Raw genomic sequence first — 16,659 nt, forward strand, 5'->3', positions numbered from 1 at the left:
ATCTACCTATTCCCACCCATGGCTTTGACTTTCTAGAAGATTCCACTCTGTAGTGGTCACCCAAGAGTGTCTTATATAGTAGACCAGGACTCTACATCCCCAGATTGTAACCAGTGCCCAGGTCCTGGAGAGAGGGTTTCAGCTTAACAAGGGTCTCCTGGCCTTTCCCCAAGCCCAGCTGTGTTCCTAGCCCCACTATTTACCTGCAGCAAGTCTGAGGCTATCTGAGCCCCAACACCCCACCTCCTAGAACCTTAAAGTCAAGCACCTTGCCCCAAAACCTCTCCCAAACAGCTAGCTCTTATCTTTGAACTTGTTTTCCTTTTCTGAGGCAAGATCTCATGTAGCCCAGGCCAGCATCTAACTCACCACGTAGCAAAGGATGGGCTTGGGTGCCTGCTCCTCCTGCTGCTACCTCTGTAGGGCTAGAATTGTGCCCATGTACTACCACTTCTGATTTATTCCACGCTAAGGCTGGAACCAGGTCTTCATGCAGGCTAAGCAAGCGCTCTCTCAGCTGAGCTCCATCTCCAGCCCCTCCCTCCAGGCACATCTGGAGCTGGTGTGTGGAACATCAGTGCCTTCCTGCCCTCCTGGCTCTGGGGGAGCTGAGATAAAGAAAGAGGCAGCGGTGGGGGGGTGGGGGTGACCAACTTCATTTAACTGTTGCAGCTGGGTTTTTTAGGACCACTCTGGATGGCCTTTGTGGCCTCCATTTTATGACCTCATTTCCCTACACAAACATCAGTGTTTACTTAGTGAGATATCTGCTCTGGGGTCAGCTCCAAAGGCTGATTGCTGTACAAGAGCCCTGCCGTGGGGTGACCCAGGGAAACCAGAGCTCAGCTGTGCCTGGAGAGCGCTGGCTCTGTAGCAGGAGTGGGGAGCAGTCAGGACCACTGTGGATGCATGTGTATCTGACACAGTTAGTCTACCAGACAGGGTGGTGGGGACCCCAAGCAGCACATATCATCCGCGGCTCAGATGGGATGCCTGGATGGGAGGACACATGCAGAACCCGGAAATGCATTCGCGTAGCTCACATACATCCTTCTGCAGCCCTGCATCCCCTCCGTTCTCCTTCCCAGGGTCCTCACCCGCTCAGCCAACCTCTGATCTCCACAGCCATCCTTTCTCCAAAATCTGGGCTTGCTAAATACCAAGGACAAGTGGATTAAAGATGCCTGGTAGGGACAGGACCAGCATGACCAAGGCACTCTCATCCCATGCCCAGCCTGAGTGGTAAAGAAGTGGCTCTGAGTCCCAGGGGGTGCACAGAAACATCCAGGCTCTGTGTCCCAGGGCAATAAACTGGACCAGGACTAGAAATACAAATGGAGTTTTTAAGAAAGGAAAAGCATTCCAAAGAAAATGGGAATGGGCTAGTATACCCGTTGCTATGGTGAACTACTAGACAGATGTGACTTGGGGGGGAGGGGGCAAAGGTTTATTGGGCTTACATTCCAAGTTACAGTCCGTCATGGGGGGTTAGGAGAAGCCAAGGAGTCAGGAGACCACTCTCTCCACTCCAGACAGGTCAGGAGCCCCTGCCTAGGGAATGGTGCCACCCATAGGGTGTGGGCCTTCACACATCAGATGTGGCAATCAAGACAGTTCCCCAAAGACATGGCCACAGAACAGCCGAATCTTGATAATCCTTCATTGGAACTTTTCCCAGGTGATTCTGGATTGTGTCGGTAACAGTTAAAACCAACCATTTAGCTGTGAGCTTAGAGAAAAGCCCCAAAGCATTGGCCAGGAGCCACATGACCTTTTGTAGGTCATTTACTTAACTCACACAGTAATTTACATATTGTGAGCTTTTTTTTTTTTTTTTAGCATGTTCTGTTAGTTGTATGAAGTCAGGCAGCAAAGGGTTTCCAATCTTTCTGCCTGCTGGCTTCTTTTATTAATATTGTTGTTGTGTTTTCCAGTCTCATGTAGCCCAGGCTGGCCTCTAACTTCTCAAGTAGTCATGAATGATGTTGAACTCCTGATCATTCTGCCTCTGCCTCCAGAGTTCCAGAAAGAGATTGTTGGTGAACCAGAACCTTGGGGGCCCCATGCGTGCCACTTCCCTGCCCAATGTCTGTCACTCCGCTGTTGTCTGCAGTTACCAGCTCTTTGTCCCCAACCTCCCTGACAATTTCTAACATCCTCTTGACGTGGATGAGAATTTTCTATATTACGGATCTTCATTTCCTTGTTTAGTTTTGCTCCGTGCTCTTTCTGTAAACACGACTGTTGCAGGCGTTTTCTTTGGGAACTAGGGTTTCATACTTTGCAGTCAGTATCCATCCACTCTCTGTTCCTTTGTTCATTTGTTCACTCTTGGTTCACTCACTCTTGCCGCTCTCCAGCAGTCTGCATCTCCCTCCAGGCATCTGGAGTACACTTGTGCCTTTCCACATGGCTGCTGGGGCACCCTTCCTCTGTCTTCTGGACGCTGTGTAGTGGGGGCTGGAGTTTCCCAGCTACAGGGCTCTCACATCTCAGCCTCCAGGATGTGCCAGACCAGAGCTCCCACCCACAGGCTTGAGCAGCTGAGCCACAGCAGGAGGGCACCGCTGTGGAGTTTGAGTCCCAGAAGGCAGATTAAAAGGAAGAGAGGAGGAAGCGCTGGATGTGGTAGCACACACGTGTAATCCCCACAATGGGGAGGTAGACATGGATCCTTGCTTCCAGGCAAGCCTGCATAGCCCAGTCTGAATTCCACCAGCGAGAGACACTGTCTCAAAACACCAAGTGGATTATGCCTAAAGACTAACAAAGAATAACACACAAATGCACACACAAACACACATACATGCACACACAAACACACATACATGCACACACAAACACACACGTGTGCACACACTTTTGTTTTTGAGACAGGATCTCACAATGTAGCTCTGGCTGGAACTCTCCATGTAGACCAGGCTGGCTTCAGATACACAGCGATCCACCTGCCTCTGCCTCTGCCTCCTAAATGCTGGGATGCCTCTAATACCCATTTAAAAAGATTTCACCCTTACCTGGTCCAGGAATACAGTTCAGAGTAGATGGATTGCTTAGGGGTCATGAAGCGCTAGGGTCAGCACCACCCAAACCGAACAGTGAACCTGCTGAATCTATGAAAGTGCAATTGCCCTGAATACCTACTTTAAAAAAAAAAATGCTGTTTTTTGAAACGTTCCAAGGAGATGTACAGAAACATAATGAGCAAGCTTCTGATACAAAGCAAAGCAAAGAAACCTAACAAAACCCAGAACAACAAAGGCCTGTTGGGAAGGAGGAGGGATTTCCCGTGAGCCTCGAGGGGATGTTCTCGGGTTGGAAGGGCCTGGGCAGCTGATGCAAGCCAGCTTGCTCTGCAGGAACAGACATAGGCCCTGCCCACTCCATCAGAGAGGAAAAGAGAGGGGCCAGGCAGCAAGACGGGGGTATTGGCAAATTCGTTCCTGACAGGTCAGCGGGCCCTGGTAGGGTCCAGGAAGAGAGAAAGACTCTGTGGTGCTGGTGGAAACAGGCATCTGTCTCCATGGAGGCTTAGCAGTGGCATGAGGACACGGGTTCCCTGCGTCTTAGCATGGCCTGCTCATCACAGCATTGTGATCGTGGTGGGTGGCAGGCAGCTTGGCTCAGAGGTGGGACTGGAGCACACAGGCCAACAGTCCCCAGAGCCTACGGCTTGGTGTGTCACGCCGGGTGGTTTCTGCTATGGGGAGTCAGTGACCGTGTAATCCCAGCGGCGGCAGGAAGGCACGTTCTGGAGCCCTGTAAGAACAGAGGGTGGGACACGGGACTTAGATACTCTACCCTCCCAGGGCACCCCCACATGCTGGGCAGGGGTTCTCACTGCCCTTGCCTGCCACAGAAAGTGCACCCACACAGACCTGGGTCAGCTCCAGGAACAACACATGAGCCCTATTCTCTGAGAGTCCCATAGTCACCAAAGTGACGGGGATGAGAGGGTAGCACTTCCTGCCCCGCAAGAGCTGACCCCACCCTGGGACAGATCTTCATCAACCACAAGTTTGCGCAAATCGGGGGCTTAAAGCAGTGGAAATGTGTTCTTTCCCAGCTCTGGGACTAGGGAGCCGCAGGGCAGCCTCAGCAGGCCGATGGCAAGATGGCACTGTGCCATAGAAGAGCACAGAGAAGCAGCTCTTCTCGGCTTCCCTCTGGCCCCCTGGTGGTGCCTAGCAGCCCTTGGTTTAGGACTCTGATCTCTGTCTCCAGGTCACACGGCCCTCTCCATTTTGCGTCTTGTGTTCCCTGACCTCTGAGGACCCTGTGATGACATCTAGAACTGGCCACTTGCATCATCTCAGACTTCACCTTGGTCATGTCTGCCATGCCCTTTGTTGAACAGATGCAGGTGACCCCAGGTTCCAGGGATTAGGAGGCAGACACATGTTTGGGAAATGTCATCCTCATGCCTTTGGCAGCTCGAATCCATAGACTCATATCTATGATTGCTCTTTGCTCATGAAGAGACAGGCACAGAGAAGGCACACAGCTTTCTCCCAGTCACACAGCTCAGAGTAAGCTGAGCAGAGCTAAACTGGAACCCAGGTCTTTTGCTATATTACCTGCTCTTCTCCCTCATCCATCCACCTACCCATCCTTCATCCATCCACCTACCCATCCTTCATCCATCCACCCATCCTTCATCCATCCACCCATCCACCCATCTATCCACTCGTCCATCGTCCATCTATTTGACATAGTAGCATGTTCTCTAGTGGGTATAGGCTTAGTAATTGGCAAGCAGACCTAGTGGGTGCCTGCTCCTGAGTGGGCCTGTCCAGCCACCAGGGAAATAGGACAAGCATGAGCATGTCATCCCCTGTCATTCCTCCCAAGGAAGCCCAGCCATCGGCTAAGCTCATAATGGAAAAGGCTCCATCTTGCACAGGAGCAGCTCAAGGTATCAGACCTGGGTCTGGGAAGCTTCTTGGGAAAGGGCTTCTGACGTCACTCTTGGGAGAGAAATGAGAGCAGCTGAGAGGAGCGCAGACGAGAAGGCGGGAGCTGGGGTCAGAGCTGTAGCTGGTCTGCCTGCCTCCAAGGGCACAGGTCACCCCAGAAGCCACCCAGGAGAGATGTAGGCGGACAGTGAAGAGTGCAGCCTCTCCTTACCATCTTCACAAGGCTCCGGAAAAGACAAGGGACCATCGCTCCTAGTGTTTCAACTTACTGCCTTCCCTGACCCCTCACGGTCATGGCGGTGTCTCTATGGGTCCCAGGAGTTGTCTGTGAGATGGGACATAGGCTCCTGCCTGGCTCTGGCCTCATGGTCCTATCTCAGCTGCTCACGGTTGGTCCCGCCCACTCTCTTCCATCCCTAGTAGGAGATCAGAGCCCACCCGGGTGCTCAGGTTGAGTCTGGATGAGTCAGGGTGCTGGTCACTTTCCCAGACAGCACCACTGGGTGGGGCTCAGGGCCCAACCCCCCCCCACCCTCCCATTTTCTTCTCCTCCTCTCGCTTCAGTAGGAGCACGTTCGTTCCTGCCCCAGAGCCCACGCCCTCCCTTCACTTCTCCATCTGTGAAAGCTTTGCCCGTGCTCCCAGCCTGCAGCCCTCTCGCACCTCCCCTCCAGGAAGACATGGCTCTCGGCACTCTAGCTCCCCGGGGACCCATTACCAAGGGTCTGGGCGTGCTAGCTCAGGCCCAGTCTTGGTGCTAGGGCGCACGTGGCTGGCCATGTGGGATTCCCATCACTCAGCTTCTCCTTTGGTCTCTTGCCAGAACTCCTGTGCTGGCATGCGAGAAGGGGGCATGCGTTGGGACGTCAGGAGGGTGAGCTGGGTGTACTCCGCGTGCTGAGCTCCTGTGTTCCCATGTTGTTAAACATGAGAAGGGGACGTGCTGGCTAAGCCCTGGTCCAGCCACTCTACACACTTGTACATACACCTGCTCATCCATCTACACCCCCACCAGCCCGCAGGCCGGGAACACTCGGCTCTAAGTGGAATGGCAGCATGGAGATTTAGACTCCCATCTGTCTGTCCTCAAAGTCCAAACTCTGCCTGTACACGGAGGGATGACCTCTTAGACACCACCACCCCCAGCTAAGTGATGCTTCAGGAGGACCACCGGGTGGGGCTGCTGGAGAGAGTGTCGGAGAGGATGCAGAGAGGATACAGTGAGAGGAAGCATGTGTCTTAGGGAACTGGAAATAGCAACATGTCCAATTTGACCTCCTTTGACAGAGGCTGACCTTCATTCTGATTCTTGGGCAAGACCCTTGACTTTCGTATACATACGTGAGGGAAGACATACATGTGTACATGTTTATGGATTGCAGGTGCCTTTGCACATATGTACATAGACGTGGAGGCCAAAGGGTGGCATCAGGTGTCTACCTCAATCACTCTCTCTGATGTGTGATTCCCCTCTATAGGCTATGATTACCATTAATGAATAAAGAAAACTAGCTGGGCCTGATAGGGTAGAACAGAGCTAGGCGGGGAAACCTAAACTGAATGCTGGAAGAAAGAGGGGTGGAGTCAGAGACACGCTGTGTAGCCCCACCGGAGACAGACACCAGAACTTTAGCTGGTAAGCCACAGCCACGTGGCAATACACAGATAAATAGAAATGGGTTAAATTAATATGTAAGAGCCAATAAGAAGCTAGAGCTAATGGGCCAAGCAGTGATTTAATTAATACAGTTTCTGTGTGATTATTTTGGGGCTAAGCAGCAGGGAACCAACAAGCAGCCCCCTCCCACAGCATCTCCCTTATTTTTTGAACCTGGATCCCACTAGACCATCCCACATCCAACTAGATGAGCTAGCCTGTGAGCCCCAGGGACCCTCCTCTCTCTGCTGCCATATCTAGCTTTTTCATGGGTGCTGGGGATCTGACGTCATCCTCATGCTGGAACAGCGCACACTGCACACTGGGCATCTCCTCAGCCCACTTCTCCACTTCCGACTCTTTGTCTCACTTCATTCTTGGTGTACATTCAAGCCCCCCAGCCACACCACACCACAGATGCATATGGGCATACCCACACGCTCCCAGGTTGTGATTCAGTGGCTGACATAGCTGGCCCTTCTTGTTTTCTTCTCCCCCTCGTCCAACTCAGAGCTCATCTGAACTTGATCCACCAAGAGTTCAGAAGTATCCTGATCTGACTCCCCAGGTTCAGTCCCGTGTCAATATCCTACTGTCCGTCCAAACTGAGTCCTAATTTCAGCATGCCCAGAAAACCTCCAGGGCTGCTCACGCCCCCATGGCTCCAGGGCTGATCATGCCCCCATGGCTCCAGGATTGTTCATACCCGTGGCTCCAGGACTGTTCATACCCCCATGGCTTTAGGACCATTCGTGCCCTTATGGCTCCAGGACTGCTCTTGTCCCTATGGCTCCAGGACTCCTCATGGCTCCAAGACTGATCCCCCACGAATCCAGAGCTGCTCATGTCCCCATGGCTCCAGGACCCAGATCTCACTGTTTCAGATCCAGCCTGTCACTCGTCTGGCATGAGGGAAGAGTAAAGACTTGCTCCCTGGGCCTTTAATCAGATCACTTGCCAGGACTTGGCCAACCACCCTATTGTACCACTGTTTGGAGTGGCTGTAACAGCTTCTTGAGTTTCTTATCCACGTCCACGAGCAGAGTAGAAGTCATCAAGAGCTGTTCTCTCCAAATGGAGCAGCCCCAGACACTGGGAACACCAGGATGCCAGCTCGACTCTAACGCTTGTAGTGATACAAGGGAACACCACAATTAAGCCCCTCCACAGCTGGCTTGGGATAGAAGCTGCTGGAAGTGGCTTGTGACTTATTCCGTAGGCTGTCTTGTGCCAGTGAGCTTGTCATCCCTGGGGAAATGCCTCTGGGCACTGCAGAATGCCATTCCTAGTTGGGTGTGCATGTGTAAAGGTGCCTGAATAAGCCATGCTACTGGACAAACCCAGTGGCTCTGGGAGACCACCCTGAGACCCTAGTAGTGGTCTTCGGGAGGTGTAGAATGTGCTTGTGGAGGAGCTCAGTGAGGGAGTGGCCCAGGGGTCTCCCACTGTCCAGGTGGCCAATATAAGAAGGTGTTTGCACGAGAAAGGATGCAGGGTTACTTCTAGGGCCATGGGCAAATCTCAAGGGTTGCACATGACTGGGCAGGCTCATTGGGTTTGCACGACTAAGCCCCTGGCATCACAGATGCTAAAGAGAATGATTCCTTTCAGATCTATGGAGTGACCTTCAAGAAGGAACTCAAATGTTGAGCAGAGCCATAGCCTCCAAGGCATACAGATGTTGACTGTAGTCATCTCAAGCAGTGGGAGCCAAGCCATGTGCCCATGTGACTGTATTCAAGACTGGGGACTCTGAATAAGAAATGCCACCATATAAGGAGAGCTAGAACAGTATTCCTTATTTTAGTTGTAGCTCACCAGCTTGAAAACTGTTCTTGCTTTGCAAGCATGAAGACCAATCCCCAGAACCCACATAAAAGAGCTGACCATAGTGGTATGGTGTGTGTTTACAGTACCAAACCTGGGGAGGCAGGGACAGGTGAGTCATAGGCTCACTAACTGGCCAGCCTAGGCCAGTGAGAGACATGATATATAAAATACAATTCTTACAAAGTTAAAAGTGAGATGGATAGATAGCTTCTGAGAAACAACAGCTGCATTAACCTTTGTCTCTACATATGTATGCACATGTGCGTGCCCGTGCAGACACACGCACACACACACACGCCTCACACAGAAAAACTGATCTTGAATCTTGAACTTCCTCTTCGCCACTGGTTCTGCCTCTGAGTGATCTGACTGAAGCCAAGCAGATCCTTACAGATCCAGCTTTTTGCTCAGTCTGTTAGCAAGGAGCTCTTTGGATATCATTTCTGAAGCTGGTGTTGTCGTGGTTGGTCCGTGTACTGTCCATATTCCTAGCATACATGCATTGACATGCGCAGACACACAGCAGCAGGGTCGCCACCCAAACATGTGACCAGCTGAGCTTAGGCCCAGCAAACTCAAGTTGGGTGCTCAGAGTTCCACTTCCAGGATGGTAGTGATGGCAATGCAAGTGTACCGCTCCTTTCTGTGGGTGTGCACAAGTGTATAGAGGTCAGAGCAAAACCTCCAAGTGTGCCTCTTCCTTTCTGTGGGTGTGTGTGCACAAGCGTATAGAGGTCAGAGCACAACCTCCAAGTCTCGCTCATCAGTGTCTTCCACCTTTGGTGTGAGACAGAGTCTCTGTTATCCTTGAACTTTGCCGAGTAGCGAAAGTGGCTGGCCAATGTACTCCAGAGGTGTGTCTGTGTCTTCCTCCATCTCCACAAGGCTGGAATTACAAGCCCACTCCACCACTCCCAGTTCTTAACATTTTCTCTGGGGACTGAACTCAGATCCTGAGGCTTGCAAGGCAAGCACTTTACCCACTAAGCCATCTCTCAAACCCCCGTGGAGCTTCCAGTCTGGGTCCTCTGGCTGATTCTTCTAAGGTCTGACTCTAAGCTGGAGACGACTAAGAGAGGTTGACATAGGAAATTGAAAGGATGGACTTCTGTGGGAAGCCTCTCTATAAGCGCCTGTACGTGTCAATGGCTACCCCCGTAGTTTGGGGTTTGTAGTGGGTGTTCATGCCCCATGGGTATTCTGAGAATGTCACCTCTTGTCTTCACAGGCCTCCCACCCTTAGTGGCAGCCCTGTCATCTCAGACATCTCCTTGATTCGACTTTCTCCACACCCTGCCGGCCCCGGGGAATCTCCCTTTAGTGCGCACCACCCCTACGTGAACCCCCATATGGAGCACTACCTCCGGTCTGTACACAGCAGCCCCACACTCTCAATGATCTCCGCAGCCAGGGGCCTCAGCCCGGCTGATGGTAAGTAGTGTTGGAGCAGGGGCAGCAGGGACAGGGGAGGGGGCAGTGCTAAGGGTGACTCAGTGGTCTGTCCACACAACCATCCTGTTTTCCTTCGTTTTCCAATCACATGTAAAATTACAGTTTCATCAGTAGACAGATCTATTGATTAGGTCTAAGCTCTCGTGGCCCAGTCATTTCCCCAAAGCAGCACCTTTGCACATCGCATTGGGGACCCAAACTTGCAGCACATGAGCCACTGAGAGGAATTTTATATCCAGAATACAGCGGCCAGATCTTAGGAGCAGACTGCTGCCTGCAGCACACCAAAGGCTGCAGCCATTAGTGTGAAGTCAGGGCTATTGTGTAAGGATAGCTCCAAGAACTCAGCATCAAAAGGAAGGCAGAGCAGAGCTGGCTGCTGCCTGGATCTCTGTTTTCTCCCTCTGCGCTGATCAACACAGATGGTCTCCCAACCCCCGGGGATGCCCTGGAGCCGGAGTTACGGGCAGCTGGTGCCCCAACACCCAGGGATAGATCAGCGACTTTGTGTCCGCTCAGATGCTCAGAATGGACCAGCCCACTGGATCTGGTTGATTTGAACCAGAAGTGAGCTGTCATGTAATATAGTTACTCTCTCAGATCTAAATTTTATCCTGGGGGCTGGAGAGAGAGCTCAGTTGGTAAGTCTGAGTTCAATCACCCAGAATCCAAGTTTCTAAAAGAGAAAAGAAGCAGAAAGTGGGGCCCAGTGGCAAGCCATTGGACTCCCATCACTGGGGAGGCAGAGACTGGGGTTTGCTTGCTAGCCCCTGAGTCTGTCAGAATCAGTGAGGTCCAGGTTCAGTGAGAGACCCTGCCTGAAAAAGACAGTGAAGAGCAGTTGAGAACACATCCGGTGTGTATCTCTGGCCTCCAGAGCTCAGGTAGTGATGGGCGGGCTACAAGGTTCTGCATTGGGACCGTAGGCCAGAGGTCTTCCTTAGACAGTGAATTCTTTTATTTGTATATTTTCATTTCATGAGTCTGTGCATGCGTGTTTGCATAGGTTCCTCCAGAGACCAGAAGAGAATATTGGATCCCCTGGAGCTGGAGTTACAGGTAGTTGTGAGCCACCCAACATGGGTGCTGGGAACTGAACTCAGGTCTCTGCAACAACGATCTGTACCCTTAACTGCTGTGCTATCCTCGGGCACTGCATTTTGACAATTTCTTTCTCTTCCCTTCTGTGGCAGTGGCGCATGAGCATCTGAAGGAGAGAGGACTGTTTGGTCTTGCTGCTCCAGGCACCAACCCTTCAGACTATTACCACCAGATGACCCTCATGGCAAGCCACCCTGCACCTTACGGGGATCTCCTAATGCAGAGTGGGGGTGCTGCTAGTGCACCCCATCTCCAAGACTACCTCAATCCTATGGATGGTGAGTACTTGAAAGTGGGACATGGAGGGGAGCTGGTGCAGGGAGAGGGTGACCGACCGCCACGCAGTCCTTCAAGTCTGCACCGCACCCCAATACTGAGTATGCTGCAAGATGCCCTGTGGTCACCAAAAGAATGGAATGTCCTCACTTAACTTTGCGGGGAATCTATAGTGGGGACCTCAGACACTGCCCCAAACCAGGAGTTAGTAAGCTAGGATGGAACAGGGTAAACAAAATAGGGATGGAGGGGTATACTGGGGTAGTGGATGCACCTTTGAGAAAGAGACGGATTCGGGGGGAAGGGTATCCCTCACTAGTTGTATAGGGGATGCCATTCAAGCACAAGGCTGAAGAGGCAAACCCACCAGCTGGCTTGGGGAGAGCTAAGTCAACAGAGGATCAGCTGTGCAAAGGGCCTGGGGCAGCAGTGTGGGCTCAGGAGAGCAGTGTGACCGGTAGAAATCGAGGAATGGTGCTGAGGCCAGTGTTCTGGGGTGGGCTGTACCAGCTCGTTGGGGATTATTAAAGGTTTTGCCCTTGGCTGGAGTGAGATAGAACTATGCTGATCTGAGAACCAGGGCAGGCAGCAGTAGGCTGGGTGGAGATGTAAGACACGCCCAGCTCGGGTGTGGATGTGCAGGGGAGAGGAGCAGTGCTTATGTTTGTCTTTGCTGTGATCAGATCTCTGACCTCTCAACCTCCCAGGAAACAAACCTGACAGAGGCAACTTAGAACAGGTGTTCACTGTGACTTCAGTCACGGTGGGGATCACAATACTACAGGAGCGTGAGGCAGAGGGTATATCACACCCATCAAACCCACAGAGACAAAATCTTCCCTTTCTATTCAGTCTGGGACCCTAGCCCATAGAATGGTGTGGCTCACATTCAGGGTGGTGTCTTCTCACGTCAATCAGCATGATCTAGAAAATCCTCCACGTTCATGTCTCCTAGATGGTTCTGAATCTAACCAAGTTAACAACTGCTGTAAACTGTCACAGAGAGCCAAGATCAATGCCAGGTCTAGGGCTCAAGAGATAGGATGGGCTCTCAGTGACAAGATGGAGCTTGTGCTAGGCTGTTTTACAGGGTGGAAGAGTGGGAGTCTTAGGCAGACGAAGTCTTAGGTGCACATCAGACACACTGCCCTTCCTTCTCACTAGAAGCCATCCTTACGGCAGTTTTCACGGAGTGCCGTAGCTGTCCAAGCACGCTGGACTGCAGGCTAAGTAGAGGAAACCATCGAGAACGAGACTGGTGGCGCCTTCAGGCAGTCTCCTCCAGCCCTGCCAGGAGCAGTTTCTTCATGCCCCAGTGATACGTGGTGGAGGGAGACAGACCTGCAGAGAGGCCATCTGGTCCTGCAGGGCAGCAGGTTGGAAAGGGCCTGTGGCAGCTGTTTAGAGGCCATCAAGGCTGCAAGATTCAGGGTGGGCCCGTATCATCCTGGCCTCAACTCACACCCGAGACTCCATTCCTGGGCTCCCTGCCACAATCACCCCGGAAGCTCTGTTCCTTGCTCTGGTTGAGCTAGCTCTTTACAGAGGTGGGACTTCTCCAGGAAGTCTGTCTAGACACTTCCTGCCTCCTCTGGTTTGTCCTGATTCTCTGAGACATAAGGACACCCCCCTCACCGCAGCCACCACACACAAAAGGTCAAGTTTCTCTGTCCATCCCTGCTGTTCCCTGATGGGAGGCTGTTGAGTGCCAAAGCAGTGTTGCCAACATTCAGTCTAGTGGCTGTCCTACCTGTCTGTGCCTTCCCCAAGAAGGTGTTGGGTCCTTCTTGGGGATTTAACACAGTATCGGGGCCCATCTGTAGGGCTCCTTCCCATCCTCTCCCACAGCAGGTAGTGGGGTCAGGGCTGGGGAGGGTGCATCCCAGACAGTGTTTTCCAGTGCTGTAAACCCAGCCACAGCAACACAAGGCAGAAGGGAAGTTCTGAGGTCAAGTGCAGAGTCGTGCACACATGCCAGCTTCTGCCACTCTGGGCAACCTCTCTCCAAGGCCTAGAGCAGGAACATGGACATCCTTGGCAAGTGGACAGATGCATTTATGCCATGGCTAGGGTACCAAGTTGAGCAGGTGTGCCCACACAGCAGGAGAGGCAGAACCGGGCAGACCGGAGTCACACTGTGACAGTGATCCTGAGTGCCTGGCTGGGTGTGCCCCTCCATGCAGTGCCATGTGTGTGCCAGAGAGAAAAATGACAGTGAGCACTACTCCTGTGGCTGGAGTTAGGACCCTGCTTAGGATGAGCAAACAAGTCCCCAAGCCTCGAGGTAGCTGGGCCACAATGCCCTTGCCAGTTCCTAACTCTCCTTGAGAAGGAGGCTGGACAGCTGGGTTTGGATTCTGCACAGAGAAGCCAGGCAGGAAGCAAAGGGGAACCAGGACCTTGTAGGAGACAGCAGAGAGAACCCAGGTCAACCCCTGCTGTCCCCACCTTCTTTGGGATAGCTAGACCTAGAGATAAGAGCTAGTGGGACACAGTGTTTATATGCCAAGTGGACGAGCCCAACTGAAACAGAGTGCAGTCAGTGTTGGTGAAGGTGAGTGTAGTCTGCTGGCTGGCGTGCGCCCGGTGCTCAGGTAGTGCTGTGTGACCTCTGCCTACAGCATCTCTTTACCTCTTCCAAAGCCACCCTCGTCTCCAGGAGTCCATACCTTAGTTGTCATCACCCCACCCAGGCCGTAGGCCACTCTGGGCATCATGTCCTTGTCATCTTCCCATCCATCTTGTCCCCCAGTGTGTTAGGTGTGGCTTCTCTCCTTTCCTGAAAGCACTGCACGTACCAGAGTTATCAGGGTCAGAACCTGGGCCCTGACAGCAATAACAAGCCAGACTCAGCAGTCCATCTTCCATAAGCCACTTACACAGACAGGACTCGTGAAAAGCAGAGAGAGGAGCTCTGTTCACTGTGACTACATATGGAAGAGGGACAAAGGGGACTAGTGAACACACACACACACACACACACACACACCAGTCTTCAAGGTTTAAATATGAAGTTTAGGTTTCAATGGAGGGCAATAGGTATATACAGCTAAGCAGTCCTGGTCAAGGTGTGGTCTAGCCATTAAATCTTCCCTGCAAGGTCTTCTGACAAGTTGTCAGAACTGTGTGCACTCTCTCTGGGGGACAGACTTTCCCTCAGACTGGTACCAGGCTGCAGCCATTTCCTTCTCCCAGTGTGAGCCTCCTGGGGAAGTTGCAGCTTTTTAGAGTCCATTGTCTGATTGGTATGTGTGTGTGAGCATGCTTGCCACAGTGCTCTCTTCACATCATGTGGGACTGGGGGATGGAACTCTGGTCATCAGACTTGGCAACAAGCACCTCGAACTGACGCACCGTCTCAGATCTATCCCAGCCCTTTCTAAAGCAGTGGGAGGCAGAGCTTCAATCATTGCTTCAGATTGTTATACTATACAGACCACTTCCACTTGACTTAGGTACCCGTGCTGATAACCAGTCTGCTGTGTCTCTGGGAGATGTTAAATAAGCCCAGCCCCACCCCATCATACTCCTCCTCCCCTCAAGTGGACCATGTGATGTGAGCCAGGCAGACCCTGCCAACTCCTGCATTTTCTGCACGCCACCCCCACAGGAAGCTTCAGTTATGGAAAACTTATACCTTTTTGACTAAGTTCCTTTGTGCCCAAAATTCTTGCAGAAGAAATGGTATACACTCCTTCATTGCCTGCTTACTCGGCATGCATCCAGGTTAGGCTTCTCTGTTGCTATGATAAAGCACTGATCAAAACCAACTTGTTGAAGGGTTCATTTCATCTTACAACTTTCAGGTGACACTCTGACCACTGAAGGAAGCCAGGGCAGGAATCCGAAGGCAAGAACACTGCTCAATGGCTTGTTCCCTTTGGCCTGCTTAGTTTGCTTTTGTAGACAACCCAGGACCACCTGCTGAGGGGTGGCAACACCCACAGTGACCTGGGCCCTCCCACATCAATCATCAATCAAGAAAATGCCGCCACAGGCTCATCTACAACCAGGCTTTGGAGACAGTCTCTCCGCTGAGGTTTCTTCTTCCCAGATGGGCCCAGTTTGTGTCACAAAACAAAGCAATAAAACTAACCATCACATACCAGGTCAGGTTCTAAGCATGCACTAGGCATGATGCTAAATACCACATCAAGTTCTGCCCCCAACGAGCTCTGTCTGTCTGGCCATTGGCCAGGCTGTCTTTTGTAAGTGCGCCAATGCCGGTCTTGACCTGACCTGACCTGACCTGACCTGACCTGACCTGACCCGTCCTCTCACTGCCTCCTCTCCCAGCAGCCCTTGTCTTCATGTCTCGAGACAGGGGCACCTGGCAGAGTAGAGAACATTCCAGAGGCTTTGTGTATCCAACAGAGGCGTGGAGGCAGTATCGGCCAGACTGTGAGGCAGTCTGGGCAGAAGGCTGGTGGGCACTCAGGCCTCAGTTCCTCCTCCAGCTCTCCCACACCTAGAACATGGCTTTACCTTAGTTCAGTACCCGGTGCACAACAGCGTGCTTAGCATTCATAACTGTCTTAACTTTGAAGGCTAAATAAACAGTCCTTAAAATGAAACTTTTTAAAGATATGAACTCCTGTAATCAGGGCTGGCCTTGAACTCACGGTCTAACTGAGGATGACCTTGGATCTCTGAGCTTCCAGTCTCTACTTCCCAAGTGCCAAAATTACAGGCCTGTACCATCATAACAGTCCGTGTGGTGCTGGGCACGGAACCCAGGGCGTCATAGTGATAGACAAGTACTCCACCGAGTGAGCTACATACCCACCCTTAGAACTTTCCACGTTTTCCTGGGTGGGGATGAATTGTATCATAAGCTGAAGAGGATGTCTCTGTCTGAGAACTTATAATAGCTTCTCAAGGGTTTTGTTTGCGCCCCACACGTGGGTCAGAAAGACAGCAAGGCCTCTGACAGGTCCAGACACCAGTGCTACCTTCCTCCCTGGGCCTCAGTGAGGGCAGAACCAGGGAAACCAGGCTCTGGTACAGGCCTGCCTCCCTCCATGTCCTTTCTTCTTCTCATGCCTGATTTCAGCACGAAGACCAGGAGCTGAGCCCCTGAGAAGGGAACAGAACAGTCTCAAATCCATTCCTCTTGTGGCTCTGCAGAGATCATGGAGTTCACTGCCCATCACAGGCCCCTAGCGTGGAACTTTCTCGCACTAGGCTGTTGACACTGAATGTCCTCCTGCAGCAGGCAGAGCCTGCCCCCTCCAACCCCCCCCCCCCCCCCCCCCCCCCCCCCCCCCCCCCCCGCATCACTCCAGGAAGAGGGAACTGTTCTGATTGAAGTCCCGTCTGCTCACAGCCTCCTAACTCCTCGGCTGTGTGTTTTATTGTCATATTGACACTAATTTGACTCAGATGTCACCTCCATCCTGATGTGTATTCTTTATGCAGGCTGCGGAT

The 16,659-nt window shown here is 52.2% G+C and overlaps 1 protein-coding gene across 6 annotated transcripts in view; it reads left to right on the forward strand.

Moving 5' to 3' along the window:
• The window catches only part of Gli2 (GLI family zinc finger 2), a 221,748-nt gene that overhangs the window by 175,264 nt on the left and 29,825 nt on the right, over nucleotides 1-16,659 (forward strand). For all 6 annotated transcript variants that reach the window (XM_050124487.1, XM_050124484.1, XM_050124486.1 and 3 more), the window contains 2 exons: nucleotides 9,632-9,834; nucleotides 11,049-11,234. In XM_050124487.1, the coding sequence (XP_049980444.1) occupies nucleotides 9,632-9,834; nucleotides 11,049-11,234 (389 nt within the window). The remainder of the gene's footprint in view (nucleotides 1-9,631; nucleotides 9,835-11,048; nucleotides 11,235-16,659) is intronic.

Source organism: Alexandromys fortis, unplaced genomic scaffold (genome assembly GCF_014885135.2).
Source record: "Alexandromys fortis isolate MF-2015 unplaced genomic scaffold, M_Fortis_MF-2015_v1.1 scaffold_232, whole genome shotgun sequence".
NCBI lineage: Eukaryota > Metazoa > Chordata > Mammalia > Rodentia > Cricetidae > Alexandromys > Alexandromys fortis.